General features: G+C 42.3%; 1 protein-coding gene across 3 annotated transcripts in view; it reads left to right on the top strand.

Moving 5' to 3' along the window:
• The window catches only part of LOC119653576 (allatostatin-A receptor), a 779,896-nt gene that overhangs the window by 559,085 nt on the left and 200,479 nt on the right, over nt 1-20,332 (top strand). For all 3 annotated transcript variants that reach the window (XM_038058319.1, XM_038058317.1, XM_038058318.1), the window contains one exon: nt 17,706-17,998. In XM_038058319.1, coding sequence (XP_037914247.1) covers nt 17,839-17,998 — 160 coding nt within the window. In that variant the 5' untranslated portion in view covers nt 17,706-17,838. The remainder of the gene's footprint in view (nt 1-17,705; nt 17,999-20,332) is intronic.

Raw genomic sequence — 20,332 nt, 5'->3', positions numbered from 1 at the left:
CGCCATGGGTGATCTGAATGCCAAGGTTGGCTCTGATAACACCTTACTCGGACATATGATGGCGAAGCACGGTTTTGGCGATTATAACGATAATGGTGGGGGGTTTGTGGATTTCTGCAACTTCCATTGCCTCGTCATTGATGGCACACTGTTTGAGCGCAGAGCTTGGCATAAAGTCAGTTGGGTTTCAACTGACTGACACCGTCCAAGCAATCGGATTGACCACTTTGTTACCGGCAGTACAATTATTATTTGTTTTCTAAATACGCGTCATACCACCGCCACTTCTCGCAAGATTAGAGAGATACGGTGTTCCAAGTTTAACATCGGCCACTTATGCGAAACCCGTCTGAAAATATCAATGAGCATGCGGTTTGATGTTGTTGGTTGGTTGGTTTTTGGTGCTGACTTTGCCACCATATACTTTGTCCTACCTTCATTGATGTGTAGCCTGAGATCTCGCACCGCTCGCTCGATCTGGATGAAGGCAATTTGCAAATCTCGGATCGTTCTTCCCATGATGTCGATGTCGTCAGCATAGGCCAGTAGTTCATCATCATGAACGGCGCAACAACCGGTATCCAGTCTAGGCTAAGGCAGGCAGAGATAAGGAACTCCAGATAGCCCAGTTTTGCGCCGAGGTTCACCAATTCGATATCCCTGAAAGCTTTCTGGCGTCCTGACCTGCGCCATCGCTCCATCTTAGGCAGGGTCTGCCTCGTCTTTTTTTTTCTACTATAGAAATTGATCTTATAGACTTTCCGGGCTGGATCATCCTTGTCCATACAGATTAAGTGACCCGCCTATCGTAACCTATTCAACCGGATTTTATTCACAACTGGACGGTCATGGTATCGCTCATAGATTTCGTCGTTATGTAGGCTACGGAATCGTCCATCCTCATGTAGGGGGTCAAAAAATCTTCGGAGGATTCTTCTCTCCAACGTGGCCAAGAGTTCGCAATTTTTCTTACTTACTCGATTCGATGTTGTTCATTCTTTTGGTTTTGACGCTGAAATTGTCACCATGTATTTCGTCTTGCCTTCATTAATATGCAGCCCAAGATCTCACGCCGCCTGCTAGATCTGGATGAAGGTAGACTGTACATTTCGGGTTGTTCGTCCCATGATGCCGATATTGTCACCGTAGGCCAGTAGTTGGGTGGACTTGAAGAGGATGGTGCCTCTCGCATTTATATCGGCATCGCGAATCACTTTCTCGAGGGCCAGGTTGAAGAGGACGCATGATAGGACATCCCTTTGTCGTAGACCGTTGTTGATGTCGAATGGTCTTGAGAGTGATCCTGCTGTTTTTATCTGGTCTCGCACATTGGTCACGGTCAGCCTAGTCAGTCTTATCAATTTCGTCAGGATACCGAATTCTCTCATGGCCGTGTACAGTTTTACCCTGGCTATGCTGTCATAGACGGCCTTGAAGTCGATAAAAAGATGGTGCAACTGATGTCCATATTCCAACAACTTTCCATCGCTTGTCGCAGAGAGAAAATGTGATCTGTTGTTGATTTGCCTGGAGTGAAGCTTTTTTGGTATGGTCTAGTGATGTTCTGGGCGTATGGGGCTATCCAGCCTAACAAGATTGTGGAGAATATCTTACAGATGGTACTCAGCAACGTGATGCCTCTATAATTCCTGGACTGTGTGTTATCTCCCTTTTTATGTATGAGACAGATAATGCCTCGTTGTCAGTCGTCAGGCATTGATTCGCTGTCCCATACTTTGAGCATAAGTTGATGAACCACGCCTCCATATTTAACCAATTCGACTGTAATTCTATCGGCTTCTGGTGACTTATGGTTTTCAAACCAATGAATTGCACGGACTGTTTCTTTTATGCTCGGTGGTGGCAGCATTTGTCTTGATTGTTGAGCAACAGTTTCCATCGTCGCACCAAATTTCTTTTCAGTAGATATAACCGACTCTCAGAAAAGTGCATGTGACCGACAGACAGACAAACAGACTGTGAACCGATTTTAATAATAAGGATATCGCCAAATTCATTAATTGTGCTAAATCTGCCTTCGCTGTCCTGTCTAAACTCTGGAGAGTTGTGTAAAGCCCAAAATCAAGTTGAGGCTGTTCTGTGTTAATGTTCTTTCTGTGTTGCTATATGGGAGTAACATGTGAAAGGTGACCCATCTGTTACCTTAAAGGTTCAAACTTTCGGGAACATTTGTCTGTAGCGCGTCATCGGGGTTGATACTATTTCGAGCAAAGAACTTGTTTCGCGAACGGACCAGTTTCGGGTGGACGAGTTGATCAGAAGGCGGAAGTGGCAATGTGTAGATTACACATTAAAGAAAGCTGATATTTCTACCGCGAGCTACCTTATGCTGGGAATGAGTGCAGTACGTCCACCGCATTTACATTTACGATTTTTGATAATGTGTAGCAGCACTTTCCACGACTTTCCGAGAAGCTTTCATTCTACAATTCTTGCAGAATGCAGTGGATTGTGCAAGAACTGCATGGCTGAAAAAACGCGTCCCCGCGTATCTAACTCGCAGCCAGACGAAGTTCTCCTTTTGATATTATTTTAAGATAGCATGCGGCGTTGACACTATGCAGAGCCGGGTTTACGATAGTTTCGAGCTTTTGGTTAAAAGTGGCTTTCACTAAACACATTCTATTCCCAGTGTAGGGACAACATTGCTAAATGCATTTCTAGATGTTACTGCGTCGAATCGCATCAAGTTCGGTGCCGTCATCGGCAGAAAAAATTGTACCTCAATATTTATGTTGCCTTGCACTATCAATCTGCTGTTCTTTAATGGAAATAGGAGGAGTTCGATGATTACTCTAAGTACCTTGGCCGCAATATTTACCTAGTCAATCAGGTCTTGTAACGACTTTTGGGACGTGACTGACAAGTTCATTCGCGAAAAAGATAGAGACACTTTTGATGATCTAGTCCCCAATGTCCAGAGGAGCACTATCTACGTAAGAAACAAGTCGAGAAACCGAAAGCTAGACGCTTCAGGTATGAAAGGTTTTGTGTATTTCTTTTATATAGAGATTTGAGTGTACATTTGCCCCATTAGCATGTAGCACGTAAAATATGCATACATTATGTTGAAATGTCCACTTTCAAGTGATATTGACATTCATAGTCTTGAATTTGCAGAGGAGCGGCAGTTTTGACCTAGTATAACTTTGTTAGTAATAGTGCGATTTTCCCCAAATTTGGTAGGATCATGCTCTATGCTGTAGCCTACATTACCAAAATTTGCTAATCCTAAGGTGAACGAGCGCAATGCTGACCACATTGCCTCCTAGTGTACCGTTACGGTCTTGAATGAAGTGCTCTAACACACTTCAAGGCCCTGATCCAACGTGGATTGTTGCGCTAACGATTATTATATAAGGTGAACTTAAGGGGGGTTTTGAAGCCAATTACTAAAAATTATAGTAATGTACTATTATTAACTTTATTTGAACAGGTATCGGTATGTAGGGTATTTCTGAGCCTAGGTACCATATAGTGGCAGCCGCTGATTTTTTCAGATTTATCGGTTGAGTAGTTTCTGAAAATGGGTTCGTTAAAGCAATGATCACTTTCAACCCCCGCACTCCCCACCTTTTCAACAAATGTCAAAACTTCGTAAAGTACTCACCGAGGCCTTTAATTTGATACCCGACATGACTATATTTGATGAAAAAAAAATTTGCACCCCCCTTTTGCATGTTTGAGGATCCCCCCTTAAATTCGACGTAAAAGGATGTAACCCACTATATGCGTGAGCGTTCACTGTTCCCACCTTTCTATTTCTTCTTCTTTTGTGCAAATCGCTACAACCGTCTCCGAGAAAAATGCATGTGACGGACAGACAGACAGTAAACCGATTTTAATAAGGTTTTGTGTTTACACGGAACTTTAAACAAGTCGGGAAACCGGAAGCTGGGCACTTCAGGTATGAAGGGTTTTGTTTGCTTCTTCTGTAAGTATATTTGAGTGTAGAACTATTCCATTTGCACGTAGCCCGTTATGTATATGCATTTAGCATGTCAGAATTAGTACTTCGGGGTGTAAATTTACACGGTAAAAGCAACTTTGAGCTACTGTAACTTTGTTACTAATAGTATGAATTTGATCAAACTTGGAGATAATATGCTTCATATTACTCTGAGATAAACTTAAGGGGGGTTTTACTCAATTTTCCCAAAAAATATGATAATATACTATTATTAACTTAATTTGAATAGCTATCGATATGGAGAGTATTTTGAGCCCTGGGCACCGTATAGAGGCAGCCTCATGATTTTTTTCAGATTTTTCGGTTGGGTAGTTTTTGAGAATATATAATAATAATAATCGTTAGCGCAACAATCCATATTGGATCTAGGCCTTGAAGTGTGTTAGAGCACTTCATTTAAGACCGTAACGGTACACTACAGTATACTGTAGGAGGCAATGTGGTCAGCATTGCGCTCGCCCGAGATTATTAGCCTGATTTGACTCAGGTCCTCATTCACAGCTGAGTCGACTGGTATCCGACTTCAAATCACGATACAAATTCCACGGTCGCCAGTGAGATTTGAACCGCGACCTTCCGCACGACAGCCTTGTGCTCTAACCACTCAGCTATCCGGACAGTTTTTGAGAATGGGTCCGTTAAATAAATCATCAATTTGCACCCCTCCCACTCCCCACCTTTTTCAACAAATCTCAAAACTAAGACCGGCTTTGAAAAGCACTAATTGAGACCTTTCATTTGATACCCCATATGACTATATTTGGTGAAAAAAAATTTTACACCCCTTTTTTACATGAATGGGGACCCCCCCCCCCCCTTAAATCTCAACGTACGAGGATATCACTCACTGCATGTCTGGGGGTCCACAGGTCCCACCTTCTCACCAAATAAATAAAAATAAGCGGTATATAGCTGCTACGCTCTACCGAGCCTCACACTTCCTGAGTTTGAAGAACTGTTAGATGATCTTGTTCACGACGCAAGGGGACGAGGTCCAAAGTGATAGCCGGTGACTTTAATGCGTGGGCTATCGAGTGGGGCAGCAAAGAGACTAACGCAAAGGGGCGGTGGTTATTAGAAACATTTGCCCAGTTAGATGTAGTTCTGGCCAACGAAGGCGATGTAAACACTTATCGGAAAGGGAGAACTGGTTCAATTGTAGATCTGACTTTTGTCAGCCCTGCGCTGGCACGTGGTATGTCCTGGCAAGTTAGCGAGGACTTCACGTACAGCGACCACCAGGCGATTACCTTTGAAATAAGGACTGAGCCACAAGGCAAGAGACGCGCAATCCGGAAGACGAAATCCAAAAGAACACCAGGATGGTTTGCAAAAGCGATGGATGAGCAAACATTCATGGAAGTGTGGCTAGACCTGCCTAGCAAAGCAAGCACCTCCACGGATAGAGCTCTCCATGTTACACAAAGCATCTCCAGATCCAATTATTGGTGGAATAGTGAACTTGCCAGTCTTCGATCGATTTGCCACAGTGCCAGACGAACGGCTCAGATGGCAATAGGTAGAATCGATCAAGGGCAAAAGGAACATGCCTATAGGGGAGCCCACAAGAACCACAAGCTCGCCATCCAGCAGAGTAAGAGGGAATGTTTCAAGGAGCTCTGTTTGGAAGCGGACGTAATCCGTGCAGCTTGCCAGGAAGACTGGGATGCGATTAATTCCATGATCGCAGTAATCCAGGAGAAACTGTGAAAAGCAGAAGAAGTGAGGAAGGCGCGGTTACGAACCCCGCAGGAAGACGGAAGGGGATTTAGCTAAAGTAAGCTAACTCCGCCCCGTGATGTAATACCTAAAGGTGGTTCCACTTGGTAGGGGGGGGGAGTCAAGGTTTTAGTGGGTAAAAATCCCACACTCTGGCGTGCCCAGGCCAGAGTCTTTTGAAGATTTGCACCTCCTTAAAAAAAAAGACAGACAGACAGACATTGAACCGATTTTAATAAGGTTTTGGTTTACAAACAGAACCTTAAAAAGGCATAGTATACCCTGTGGAAAGAACACAGGCATAGACCATGCAGTATAGTGACATAGTAACACAAAAGCAACACATATTCCTTACTTATAAACAGCGTTAAATCAGCATAAATCAATAGAAAAGAATGTGTTCTGTAATTTCTAGTTTGTATAGGAAAATCTATTTGCATGTAATATTATGGTACCCATCAAATATCTACTACATTCTGCAACAAGTATGTAAACATCACCGAATGTGTAGAATCCTCTATTGAATAGCCATCTAGACAAACCACGTCACGACGATGGTCAAGGATCGAAACTTGTCAGCAGGTACTCATAGGCTTGTAATTACATTACAAAACGGTAATTGCCTTGCGCTACGGCCGAATACAGATATAGGGAAAAGATATGGGCGGGTGTCCATGTTAAAGTCATTTGTAACCCGAACGTGTCTTGTTTTTCTACTTATATTTGTAATATTACGAGAACGATGATTCCATGTCTCCTTGCAACACTAATCACATTGTAGTACCTCCTAACAAGAAACATTTTCTTTGTCTGCTATGATACATAATATATTCAAATATGCTATGTTAGAAGCCTAAGCCAATCCCGAGTTTCAATCGTCCTACACTGAAATTCTGTCTACACTCACTAACTGCAGCCGAGCGATATATTCGCCCCCCTATTCCCGGAAAAGCTAAGACCATATTACTAAAGAATGCTTCCTGGAGAATACTTCAGTACATTCTCTAAAATCCCTACAATAGTATCGGATACATATTCCTTGCAGACATATTCCATTCAACAGGTGCTCCCCATTCCTCCCCCAACAGTCAACCAATGCGATTTTTATCAAGAGTCCTCTCAAGTCGAATATGTGTATCGAAATATTCTCCTATCGGAACCAGAATAACCAGAAATCTCCATATTACAAACAGATGTCAGACATTTCAGAAGTCGAAATCCAATTTATCCAAACGAAGCCATATCATCCCCTTCCTTCGCGTCGTAAGTGAGCAGTCCACCAGGAGCTATAAGTTACGTATAGATCTCAGCTCCAATGCTAAGCCTTAAACTGCTTGATCCGCTCTTATCCTACGCTTAGAGGTTATCATCATCACCGTTCGAGCAAAACGTTCGTGGGCTTTTGTTGGTTCTCACTGGCAATCGGGGATAAGCTAAGGAGGTCGAATACACGGCCTTGCACACTTCCTCAAGGGAAAGTTCAGCTGTGACACAATGAAAGGAACTTGGATCTCATTCCTATTGTAATTTGATGGCACATAGTTTTCATTTCATTTAAGAAAAAAGTTTGCCTGCTGAAGCCTTTCCCGCTTAAGCATCCCCATTTGGGTAAGCGGTGTTGGCCTCAAACTGCTACTGAGAATTTAGTGATTCACCTTCTTTTTTATTAGACGACAGCTTGTGACTGGTTAGGCAATTCAAGGAGCCCATTTTTAAGATAACAGTTCGCTTTGATAGTATTGTCGTTCTTGGGTTTCAATATTGTATCCCTGTCGGTGTCATCATCGTCAGACATTCAATTTCAGCATTGGTTTCAGTCCACCACAGCAGGATGTCGGCATGGACTCGTCGACAGCTTAGCCCACTTTCATATTCCCCTCTCCCTTTTAGTCATTCTAGTCGCCGCCTCTACATTGTTCGCAAAATTAGCATGAAAATGCCTTGGAATCCTCGAAAAACGCAATCATTGTGATTGAAATTCATAGGAAAATGGGAACCAATGAAAATTCTTTCGGAATTCCATCTGTTTGCTTTATATTTGAGACGACGAGCGGATCCCTGTGCGACTGGAATCCGTTTGTAGGAAGAGGTCCGTTTATGTGAAGCGTACTTTTCACGCTCGTGCCGAACACAATGGACTGTTTTTAGTGCCTTAATTAAATGCTCTGCATTCAGGCGATAAGGGCATCAAAGCTGGCGGAGGAATAGATTGCAATGTAATTCCTCTAGTTGCGCCAGGTGGTTCTCCTTATCCATTTGGCAACATGAAAAATGGGCCCGATGACGTTGATGAAGCTTTTCATGTAAAAATTCCCAGTAAGGAAAGAAAAGCAAGCATTGCTTCGCTTGTATAAGTGAAGGAAAATTTCAGCAGAAATTGTTGAAGGGTGCAGGCTCGGAAAGCTGACTCTATGATGTCAAGTGTGAGAAGGTTAGCTTTTGTAGTTTTTCGGCGAAAATTTTGATGCATGTTACAGAGCTGAAACGAATCCACTCAAAAAGTGTATTTTTTGTGTAGGTGACGTTGATTTTAGTTAAATACGTATTTATTCTGAAAGAGCAAGGAAATGTTGTTTGTGAAAAATGGAAACGAGATACAGCATGCAAAAACATAAATAATCCACCAGAACCAAAACTAAGGAGGATATGGGTGATTTCATTATACTGCTTCTAGTTACGAAGTGCAAAACCATCCCGTTTCAGTGTCCCTGAGTCAAAAATTTACGTCCTTTTTTAATACCTATGAAACGTCAGAATTTCAGAGTTGCTGAGTTTTTAAATGTTTTGGAGAAAAATGCGGATATCCTTTTAACCGTCCCATGTTGTGTTCCAAACGCTTAGGGTGTATTTCGCTTACTGCACTATTCTCTGGTTCATCAACTCAGGCAGCTTCCTGCTTGCCCCTCCCAGATCTTTGCTGATCTGAGGAGGTCTCCTAATGGAAGAGAGCTGTTCGTTGGTAAAATGTATCTTCGACTTAGTTCTGAGGACATTGATTCTCTCTCTCTCTCTTTGAAGTACTGCTTTCCATGTTCCTCTACATGTGAGATGAGAATCTCTAAGTACCTCAGACTTCTAAACAAACACCTCCGCTTGCCAACGGGCCCCCAAATGGCCCTGTTTGGCTGCATACATTGATGAGCAGGCTGGTTATAAGAACTTCATGGTGTTCGCGCATCACTTTTTACCTGCAAACTTAACACTTCAGTGTTTGTAGCTGCCACAGAAACCTCAGATAATAAACCCTACTGTAGCAGGTGGTCATATACATATACTCATCTATTTATTTATTTAACTAAGGAACGATACACAAAAAGTTATAATTACATATATTATTACCCTCACGGAAAGAAGCAAGTAAGTTTCTTAATCTACGCAATACAAAGGAACCCAGCTGCAGCGCATTGTAGAAGCGGCATAATTTCGAGATCGTTGAATGAATGTAGCTGGAAAGCTTCGCGAAGCGAAGGGAAAATGTGGTCCGCGCTGTCAAAGATAATATCCGAGGAAGCAGAGGTACTCATCGGACAACAGAATTTTAAAACACATATCAAAGAAGATTCGTCGTTGTTGTTGGGATTGAGGGAGATTGAGAATGCGAATCTGGGAAGAGTAGTCAACACGGGGAAAGTTCTTTTTAAGAATCAAGGACCGCGTGGTACAGATTTAAGAGCAAATCATTCACAGTGTCGGCAGGGAAAACAAATTACAGACTAATGTTCAAGTACATTTCAAACAAAGGAGAGTGCTAAGGAAGGTTTATCATCAACGGCGCAACAACCGGTATCCGGTCTAGGTCTGCCTTAATAAGGAACTCCAGACATCCCGGTTTTGCGCCGAGGTCCACCAATTCGATATTCCTAAAAGCTGTCTGGCGTCCTGACCTACGCCATCGCTCCATCTTAGGCAGGGTCTGCCTCGTCTTCTTTTTCTACCATAGATATTGCCCTTATAGACTTTCCAGGTGGGATCATCCTCATCCATACGGATTAAGTGACCAGCCCACCGTAACCTATTGAGCCGGATTTTATCCACAACCGGATGGTCACAGTATCGCTGATAGATTTCGTCATTGTGTAGGCTACGGAATCGTCCATCCTCATGTAGGGGGTCAAAAATTCTTCGGAGAATTCTTCTCTCGAACGCGGCCAAGAGTTCGCAATTTTTCTTGCTAAGAACTCAAGCTTCCGAGGAATACATAAGGACTGGCAAGATCATAGTCTTGCACAGTAAGAGCTTTGACCCTATGGTGAGACGTTTCGAGCGGAGCAGTTTTTGTAAGCTGAAATAGGCTCTGTTGGCTGACAACAACCGTGCGCCGATTTCATCATCGTAGCTGTTATCGGTTGTGGTTTTCGACCCTAGATAGGAGAAATTATCAACGGTCTCAAAGTTGTAGTCTCCTATCTTTATTCTTCCCGTTTGACCAGTGCGATTTAATTTTGTTGGTTGGTTGGTTTTCGGCGCTGACGTTGCCACCATATACTTTGTCTTGCCTTCATTGATGTGCAGCCCAAGATCTCGCGCCTCCTGCTCGATCTGAATGAAGGCAGTTTGTACATCTCGGGTCGTTCTTCCCATGATGTCGATATCGTCAGCATAGGCCAGTAGTTGGGTGGACTTGAAGAGGATCGTACCTCTTGCATTTACCTCAGCATCACGGATCACTTTCTCGAGGGCCAGGTTAAAGAGGACGCATGATAGCGCAGTAGACCGTTGTTGATGTCGAGTGGTCTTGAGAGTGATCCAGCTGCTTTTATCTGGCCTCGCACATTGGTCAGAGTCAGCCTAGTCAGTCTTATTAATTTCGTCGGGATACCGAATTTTCTCATGGCCGTGTACAGTTTTACCCTGGCTATGCTATCATAGGCGGCTTTAAAGTCGATGAACAGATGGTGCAACTGTTGTCCATATTCCAACAGTTTTTCCATCGCTTGCCGCAGAGAGAAAATCTGATCTGTTGCTGATTTGCCTGGAGTGAAGCCTCTTTGGTATGGGCCAATGATGTTCTGGGCTAAGGAAGGTTGGGCTGACGTAATTTTGAAGAAGGAGTGCAGGATACACCGACTAGGTGAGAAAAAAAGGAAGGCCATTAATCAAAAATTGAATAGTAGGGGCATAGTATAGCACACTGGAAGATTCCGGAAGAGGAAGAAAAGGAATGGGAAAGACAACCATGGAAGGAATATGTGCTGCTCTCAGTAGAATCCAAAACATCCCCTCAAAGGCTGCTGTTGACTAGTCCCGGTTCCCAGCTCCCCATCCACGAGAACACACTTTTCGTTATGGTTCACCTTGGATCTCTCGCAAAATTCATTGCTAACAAACCAGGCCATTCTACTCGCACATCAATATCCTGTACACACAAATATTAAATCAATTATTGAGCTCGACCCGGTTTCTCAAACAAAGGGACATTTCCGTTTTTTACAAGGAGTAGGTCTAAAAGTTACTTCCATTTTTTAAAAGAGTGGGTCTAGAACTGGGAGAGGTTGGAACAATGCCCTGCTCCCAATTCAAAGCCCGATATACTTAGCTTTTCTCCGTATGCCACTTGTTGGAGCTGTTGTGCATCCGGAAAGACCATCGTTTCATGACTTGATTTCCACATCAGTGATGGATGGATTTCAGATTTTGAGAATATTGGTATTAGGGACCCCACCTCCGACGGCTTTTGGGAGCGAACATCTAGTGTATTGTTCCTTCTAACACCCATAATAAAATCGCAGGGGAATGTATCCATTCATGAGAACCTCAATAATTAAGACACTCTCTGCAATATGTAGGGCGGAAAAAGGCATAAGCTCTCTAAACACCCTGAAATATAGGGAAGCAGGAATAGAGGCCTCCCTGCCGCAAAGAAGGGTTATTGAACCTAGAAAAGTCATTTTTAAGGTTTTATGTAAAACAAAACCTTATTAAAATTGGTTTACTGTCTGTCTGTCTGTCTGTCCGCCTGTCTGTTTGTCACACGCATTTTTCTTTGAAACAGTTATAGCGATTGACACCAAATTTGGTAGAAAAGTGGGAACTGTGAACGCTCATGCATACAGTGCGTGACATCATTCTACGTCGAATTTAAGGGGGAGGTCGCTGTACATGCAAAAGGGGGGTGTAAATTATTTTCTCACCAAATATAGTCATGTGGCATACCAAATGAAAGGTCTCGATTAGTACTTTCTGAAGCCGGTCTTAGTTTTGGTATTCGCTGGAAAGACGGGGAGTGAGGGGAATGGAAATTGATCAGTTCTAATCATCTTAAAGATCTCTTTGAAGAGATGCTTCAACTGCCTCGTGCAAGAATATCTGCCGAGTGCGGTCCGATCGACGCTGAGGCTGATAGAAAGGAGGACTTGGCTATGAGGTACACAGCATGAAATAGCAAGTATTTTGAGTTCAGAAAGGCGTGAACTGCGATTGAAAAATGAGCGTTATTCAAATCAACTTCAAGCACTGTAGGGTTACTCAAGACCTGCGCTCACAGTCTACTTAAGAACCGGAGATGTAGAAAGTTGGGAGTAATGCATGGATGGTGGATCTAAGATTTGGAGCGTATTTGTGAGCATGCGGTAGCCAAGCCATATAGAAATGTATAAGAGCCTGGAGCTGGCTTCTTATGAGCAAAAATAGATGCAATATACATATGTTTATAGTTATCAGGTTGCTACGAGCCTTACAGTTCGAGTACGTGTTGGGAAAATTGGTCCCGAAGGCAAAAAGACAGAGGCCAATAGTTACTGTGGTGATTTTAATACACATAGAATGCGGAAATTTACTAACGAATAGTTGCTACCTTTTAGAGGCAATCTCGCAATTAAACTGTGCCGGACCAGCGATCACCAGGGAATCATTTCAACCTGAAGATCTAGCAAATTTGTTGGGGACCTGCGCATCCAATATTGAGGAGCACGTTTGATTGCGAAAGCAATTGAAGCACTTATTGAGGTTTTGTTAAGGATTCGCAGGTAAGGTGCGCCTCCGAACTTTTTCTGAAAACCATTCAAAGTTTAGTTCCTCAGGATGGCAGACGCAGTGAAAATCTTCTGCAGTAACGACGAAAGAAGCAGTGAAGATTTGCAGCAACAACAAAGCCCTGTCCTTGACGATATACCATGAGAAACCCCTAAGCTGACTGTAAAGTCGGGAATGTAATTATTATTGTGGCTTGAAGTATGATTCCCGAAGTATAAAAATGCCAACGGCGAGAGTTGGTGCATGGTTCGCGAACCATCTATGTATCAACCTATATCCCTATTAGACACAATGGGGAAAATGTTGGAGCAAATAATCCATAACAGATTGGTACGCATTGCAGAGAGTCTTCGAAACCTATCAAACGGACTATTTCCTATAGTGGATTATAATGATCCCACAACGATGATTGTTGTTGTTGCTAAAATCAAAAACACATCTCTTGCCCTCGTGGAGGTCAAAGGAAAAGTAGTGCCTGTCATGAGGCATCATAAAAGAGCGTACGTTCACATCGGAATGGGAACCACACCATCGCTGTAAAATCTGCGATCGTATAGCTGGCAGTGATGGAAGCTGCTAGACTGGACTTGAAATGGCTGCAATTAAGGCGTCTGATATCAACTTGGTCTGGCAAGGGTGATACCAAATGTTGCAGACCAACAATGACCGGTAGGCTATTTATAGCAAGAGTGATGAACTCGATACAACACCACGCGGCAGCAGTTTGGTGAACTACACTGCAAGGTACACAGAATGCCTAACAGATCAGTGTGGTTTGTAGAATGACCATCTTAAGATTAAGATCTTATGTTGTGGTGCCTTACATGGTACCCGGAATGATCAACACTTTGGCCCATGAACTGACGCGTATCTATTATGAGTCAAGAAAAACGTTGATTATGTAGCAGCAACAATGTGAATGGACGAAAAAAAGTCGTCGGACGTAAAGATCGAAACTCAGCATTAAGGTCTAGATATAAGGAGCAGAGAGATATACCATAAACAAATGCAGCTTCTTGCGGGGTATAGGTGAAAATATCTGCATTGGCTTAAAGTGGACAGCTCACTTAACTGTTACACAATTATTATGGTATTCCCAAGCAGTCAAGGCATATCTTGTTCCATTGTCCTTGATTCAAAGAGGAGAACAATAGTGCAGAAGACATTAGGAAAACGCCAGTGCCACCGGAAAGTTCACTAGGGAAATGCTTACGTGCTAGGAGAACTTTAATGTAGTTATCCACAATTGAGGAGGTGGGATTCAGTCTAGGTTGAGAGAGGTGGAACCGAGGAGAAATGCGTGGTTGCCAATGTAACCGAAGGGTCAGATAGTCAGACCTACGTTACCTCGGGACGTATGGTTTGCAGCGCAAAGAAGACAGGAGCTAAATTGTTTTAGTGTGTTTTAGTAAATATTCCATACGCTGATAAATATGTACCAGTATCTTTTGAAGATTCCCTTCTCTGTTTCTGGCCATCTGCGCAAACAATTGCATTTGTTGACGTGAAATGCGCCGCAAATATCGGAACATGAACATCTGCGCATCCAGGTTGCAACACCTGCAAGTAGAGGATGAAAACTTTTTTCAAGGTCCGCATCTCCAATGACCAAAGACTTGCTAAATCTAAAGAGTATTACATCGCAACGGAGACCCTTCTCATGGAAAACAAAGCGATGCTTTCAAGTGTACTTTTCTTCCGAAGAAAATTACATCATTCATTAATCGTGGTCTGAACCACTCTTACTTTGCACAAACCCAAGGTATTTCTGTAGAACTGTCCGCCGAACCTTTGTTGACATGAAACAAGAAGGCCGCAGATTTCTGCACCAGAAATATATTCTTAAGAATTTATAAATCTTCCATCTCCGCCACGTTATCTACCTTGACGTCACTATAAAGTCATACCTATTCAACATCTCTTACATTAATAAGACTTTAAACGGTGCCAATAGTGCCTTTCGAAAAAATCCGGTTTTCTGCTATACCCACTTATTCAACCGCTAATAGTTTCTCCTTCTTCTGGACCTACACCTCCCTTTACCTCCACTACGAAAACTCCATACACCATACCCATTGCCATTATGGCTTAATACGCCTTGAATTTGCTGGGATGGTAGCAGTCACATGCTAACCCTCTAGGTGCTGAGTATCTGGGGATTCAGATCAGCAAGGAAAACTTGCTTAGCTTCCTGTCTCATAAAAGTGATAACCGTCTTTTGAACAGGGAAGATAGATTAGCCCTCTTCACCGGTCGCCACTCCCACGCTCATCTAATCTTTTTTGATCGTTTGACTTTTATTAATCAAAATGTTCTCTGGTTGACGTTTCCTAGGTTTTTGTTTCTCGCGAGGAATTCAATACTTGGTGAAGCTTGGGCAACACCTATTATTATTCTGTAAAGGGAAGATCGTATCGCGTCGTTGAAGAACTATTGTGCCCCTTTCACTGATTATCGTGCACCTATTGATCATAGTATCTCAAGCAGGCCTCTAACTGTTAGCAACTTTAGTACTGCCAGATCTTTCAGCTTTGCATCTGGTATTAAGTGGTCTCCCAGATGCCTCGACCTATTTTGCACAGGTGCCGGACACTGTCCCAGGACGTGTATAGAGGTTTCATCATCTTCCTCACAAAACCTGCAGGCAGTATCCGCAAATATCTCTAGCTTCCCTAGGTGATAGTTCAGCCGAAAATGATTAGTGAGAATTCCAACTATGATTCGGAGGTTCTTTTTGGTGAGGTTTAAACAATCCTTTGTGCGTATAGGTTCGTATCCCCCAATAAGCACCCTGGACTGCTCCCTCCCTGGTAGGTCCGCCCAATATAGCTCCCTCAACCGTTCCTCTTCATTTCTTAGATGCATAGCCATGAAACCGTTTCCCGTGTAAAGGCGTCCCTGCTCCCTTCTTGGCTAGTTCGTCCGCTGCCTCGTTTCCTTCCAACCCAGTATGGCCTGAAACCCAAAGTATCCAGACCTTTTTGGACGAGCCTGAGTGTCGAGAGTGTCTTCAGTCTCTCAAGACATTCCCATAACAGTTTAGAGATCACCCAGTTGGACCTAAGTGCCTTGATCGCTACTTGGCTATCGGTGAGAATAGCTATGTTCTGCCCACATTTTTCTATGGTGTATATTTCCGCCTGGAATATGCTGGTGTACCTGCCCATTGGCTCGAAGTACATTTTCCTTGGACTAATTATACCGGCACTCGTTCCCTCTGCTGTCGTCAGTGTACCAAGTAATCAGTTGCTGGTTTAAGCCGTATGTCGCAGCCACGCTCTACCAATTTGCTTTGTTACTCCAACGCGTTTCAAACTTCTTATCGAAGTGAAACCTTGTTGTCATGTCATCCCTTGGTATTAGTAATTTAGGATACCGCCTAGAAAGAATATCAATTTTCTCATCCCCGGCAACACACTCGTTAATGAAATCTGCTACTTGGAATACGATGTAACTGGCCTTCGGCGTTTGAACGTTAGTGATGATCTTCTTCTTTTTTGCAAGAGAAAACGTTTAAGGTTCCGAGTACACAATCTTTATTTCGATTATTTATCGTCTGAGATTCTTCTATCCTGATAACATATTCCCTGTTGGTTCGGAATATACAATGCGATTCATTAGCTTGGATTTTTTGGAGTTGCGGATTGCGATGGAGATGTAATAAAGGATGAGTGACTTCCCTACGATACGGACTTCTTGAAAGAGCCTAACTAGGATAGCTTACTAATCTCAGAGATTCTTCTGATTTATTCCGCCTCGAAAACACGAAAACAATGTCAAGTTAAGGGATCCCGATTTTATTTCCACCATAAAACCCAGCTAACAAACCCAGAAAAGACACGTTGTTAGTTACATCGCTACCGTTGCTCATCTAAGACTCCCAATACCAACGAATTATCGTCTATTAAATAACTAAATGTGGTCACAACGACGCGTCGAAAATGATGTAACCTCCAGTAAGGGTCGGTTGCGATCTAAAATATATGGTATACTATATATTTAGTTACACCCACGAAACATGCATGAATGGATTGTATTCGATACGTTATCTCATGGCTCCTATTAGTTAGCACGCAATTTCCACATAACCCCATATGAAACGTCCTTTCAAACGCTAATGGATAGTGGCTGTTTGAATTACTCCTGTCCGTAGTCGAACAAAAGTTATAAGCCTACAAGCAAACCCATCAGAGGTCAGGCAACTGGACGGGAAGGAGTTTCTCATTTATTCGTAGAAAAAGCTGGGGGGAGTCAATTCGAATTAATTATGGACTAGACACCTGTTATTTCATGGAAAAGAATAGTTCATTACGTTTTGTTAGTAAACATCAATTTGTTTTCAATTCTGGTTTACTTTTCGAGGGTGGGTCCATGTTTACCTGCGAAAGTTTGCAATTTGTTGCACTTGTGAGTCCCATTGGTGACGGTTGTCATTTTAATTACGTAGTTCTAGATACATTTGGCACCCCCTTTATGTAGATCATAACGTAAGCCTAGATAAGAACTAAACTCTTTTTGTTCAACTCCAAAATGGCCAAAGCATTGCAAGAATTCCAACGTACGGAGCAGAGTAAAGTGACTTTATTAGATAAGACCCTGCAACTCTCTGTGCTATCTTTGATATTTCTTTGCATGAAATCTAAAAGGCTCCATTGAAAAGAACTTTCATTTTAACAACGTTATATCCTCAGGAGGGGGTTCATTTTACTCTCGTGTTGTCGCAATTACCCTGACCTAGAAAAAAGAAATGCTAACTCTTCAGCATTTACCGGAACCCAGTATATGAGTCAGTTGTATCTTAGTTTGAAAATCACTCAAAATGATAGTTCTTGTTAGATACGGATGTATAATAAAATACAACCCGTTATTACAGATATGTTACTATAACGATATGAAAAAGGTTACGAGTACCTCATACTATGTATATACATACGCATGCATGTTTGCTATAAAGATAGTTTATATAATAGTTTAAAGTTTTCATACCAAAACTTAAATATCTTTTTCTTTTCTTCTATTACAGGCGGTCTTGACTGAAATGAGCCGTACCACTGCAGTGAAAGAATAAAGTGAACTTAGAGAAAGTTGTTAGCTTTCTTAATCCGAAAATTACAATTTAGTTAGCGGCAAGAAAACTCAATGTGTGATATTTGACAATGGACCCGCATTGCAACGATTCGTATCCGTGTTTCAACTCAACACTAGATTACGCCGATGAAATATGGCCATTGGAACGGATTGTTTCCATGGTAGTGCCAGTATTTTTCGGTCTAATTGGATTAGCAGGACTTCTGGGTAATGGATTAGTAATTTTAGGTGAGTATTACTTCTAGGTTACTTCTTAAATTCACTTATCATTATCTTAGCCTGAATGCATCTTTCATAATAAGAAGTTCCAGCAAATCCAAATCTATACCGTAAGGTTTAAACTTGACAACCATAAATCATTTGATTGTTACAATGTTATTTGGTTTATTATAAAAGACAACGTGTATCTATCATTTCCATAACTTTTTTCTAATATCCGGACTTTAGTTTTTCTAAAGAAATATACAAAAAAGCTGGCCTCACCAAAAGTGGTACAAAGTACAGTAACTTTTTTGAACTGACATAATCATGTAAAACAAGGTAGGCTCTGTTGAGACCCTGGTCGGTATCAACGTTTAGTAAGACGTAACGATTCAATTACACGTAGATTTTATGGTCCCCACTTTTATTCTACGATATCTCCCTCCATTATATTAATATTAATCCCGTATATTCTTATATTAATCCCGTTGTATTATCCTTTGAAACATCTATTCAAGCGGTTTTCCCAACATGCACAGGCATTTGCGATCGAAGTTCCTCTCCCAAAGGCAAAAAGCGAGTACCTTCTTCATTGAAGAGGACCTTTGCAATGAAATTCTGTTTTAAATTTTAGGAAGTAGAGCGACTGCCCATAAAGTAAATGGTATTCCCACCTCATAAATATATTGGCTGCAATACTACCACTCCAATGTTTTCTAAGTAGTACTTGTTCCGTTAAAACCTCTACTAAGTATTTCATATTCTCCTTCTTAACGGACCGTGAAAATGCTGCTTTGGCAATCTCAGGTTCTTTTATAAACCTGAGGTAAAATTTCTTCATTTGCTCACTTTTTGTTGCTTCATAAACCTTTGTGATTTCTCCCTTCAGAGCAGTCTTGGCAAAAGATGCCTTAACGCCAAAAGCAGGCAGTGATTCTACCCTTGTGGAACGATCCGTTTAGTCGATTACCTTCAAGCGATAACTGGCTGCAGTTCCGAATCGGACTGATAGCGCTGATACGTTGAAATTTTGCGAAGACATTATTTGTTGCCAGTAAAAAATGGGCGGGGGGGGATAGTTTCAAGTGTCAAATGCGATATGGTTCTCCTTTCTCTGCAACATATCCTTTGAACTTGTACTGGAATCTCCATTTTCGCAAATAAACCATGTCTGTATATACCAAAATAAGCTCTATTATAGGTAGGATGTATTATCCTACGGACTCATTCTGATGGAAGGACCAGGGTCTTATTAATCACAGTAATAGATTACCAGACTAATCTGTAAGAGTATATAGTTTATCGTTTGTATTAGCTGCGGCAGTTATTGTTAGTGAACAGGACCTGCAGAAGCGCTTAACATAAGTTAATTCCGTGCACACCTGCGGGAAGTAAGTGTAAATTCGGTGTCGGGTTATTACTTAGTGCATCCACAAAAAGTGCTCCCTGATGTTCTGAGAACCAGTATTACACAGAATATTGGCAGTGAGATTTCGGTTCAGAATGAGGAACATATCAATAACACAGTCCTATCCACAAATGGCAATTTTCGTTACAAAGAAGAAGAGCCTCACTTCGAGCAACAGGAGGGGCTTTCTTATGATGATACGATGGTCGTGATGGATGACTTTAATGGCAAGGTGCGCTCTGATAATTTTGTGGTCGGACCGGTCGGATCGAGAAGTACGGTCTTTTTCTTTAGCTATTGTCCGGTTCACAAGCGGGCTCCGCTAGTTGTGATCGGTTCAAATCCCCATCCAGTGTATCAAGCCACTATTGTTTTAGTTGGCCTTTTGGTCGCTTACCATCGACTTCCATGATCAGACCAACCTTGGTAATTGAATCCTCTTTAGTGTGAATTATATGATCACACCATCGCAGACGGCTTTCACATATTTTTACCTACCGGTGCAACCCCATATCGATCGCGATGTGATCATAGCGTGTTACGCCACAGAGTGGACGAGACACACGCTACGAGGGTCGCATGGGCCGCTTTGCAAATCATCTCATTAAATTGGTTCCACGATTCTTCTACATTCGTAATGGTTGGTAATCGTGTGAGATTATTTATTTTTTCTTCTCTAATGGGCGACAGGCCAGTGCGTCCCTCATGCTCTTTTTTGCTGGCTTGATTCGGAAGACGGCAATCAACGACCGATGTTGAGGTGCAATGGTCGCATAAGGAACAGCTTTGCAGGCAGTGATGGTAGTAAAATGTCGGTGTGTTTTATGTAAGAAGATGAGACAATCGTTTGATGTACCATGTATTCATAATGACCTTGGTGTCTAAAATACGACTGTACGCACGCCACCCTCATTCCGCGCTCCGAACTAATTTTCCGCGTGGCACCTTTTGCC

Source organism: Hermetia illucens, chromosome 4 (genome assembly GCF_905115235.1).
Source record: "Hermetia illucens chromosome 4, iHerIll2.2.curated.20191125, whole genome shotgun sequence".
Taxonomy (NCBI): Eukaryota; Metazoa; Arthropoda; class Insecta; order Diptera; family Stratiomyidae; genus Hermetia; species Hermetia illucens.
This window is presented reverse-complemented; position numbering and strand designations above follow the sequence as displayed.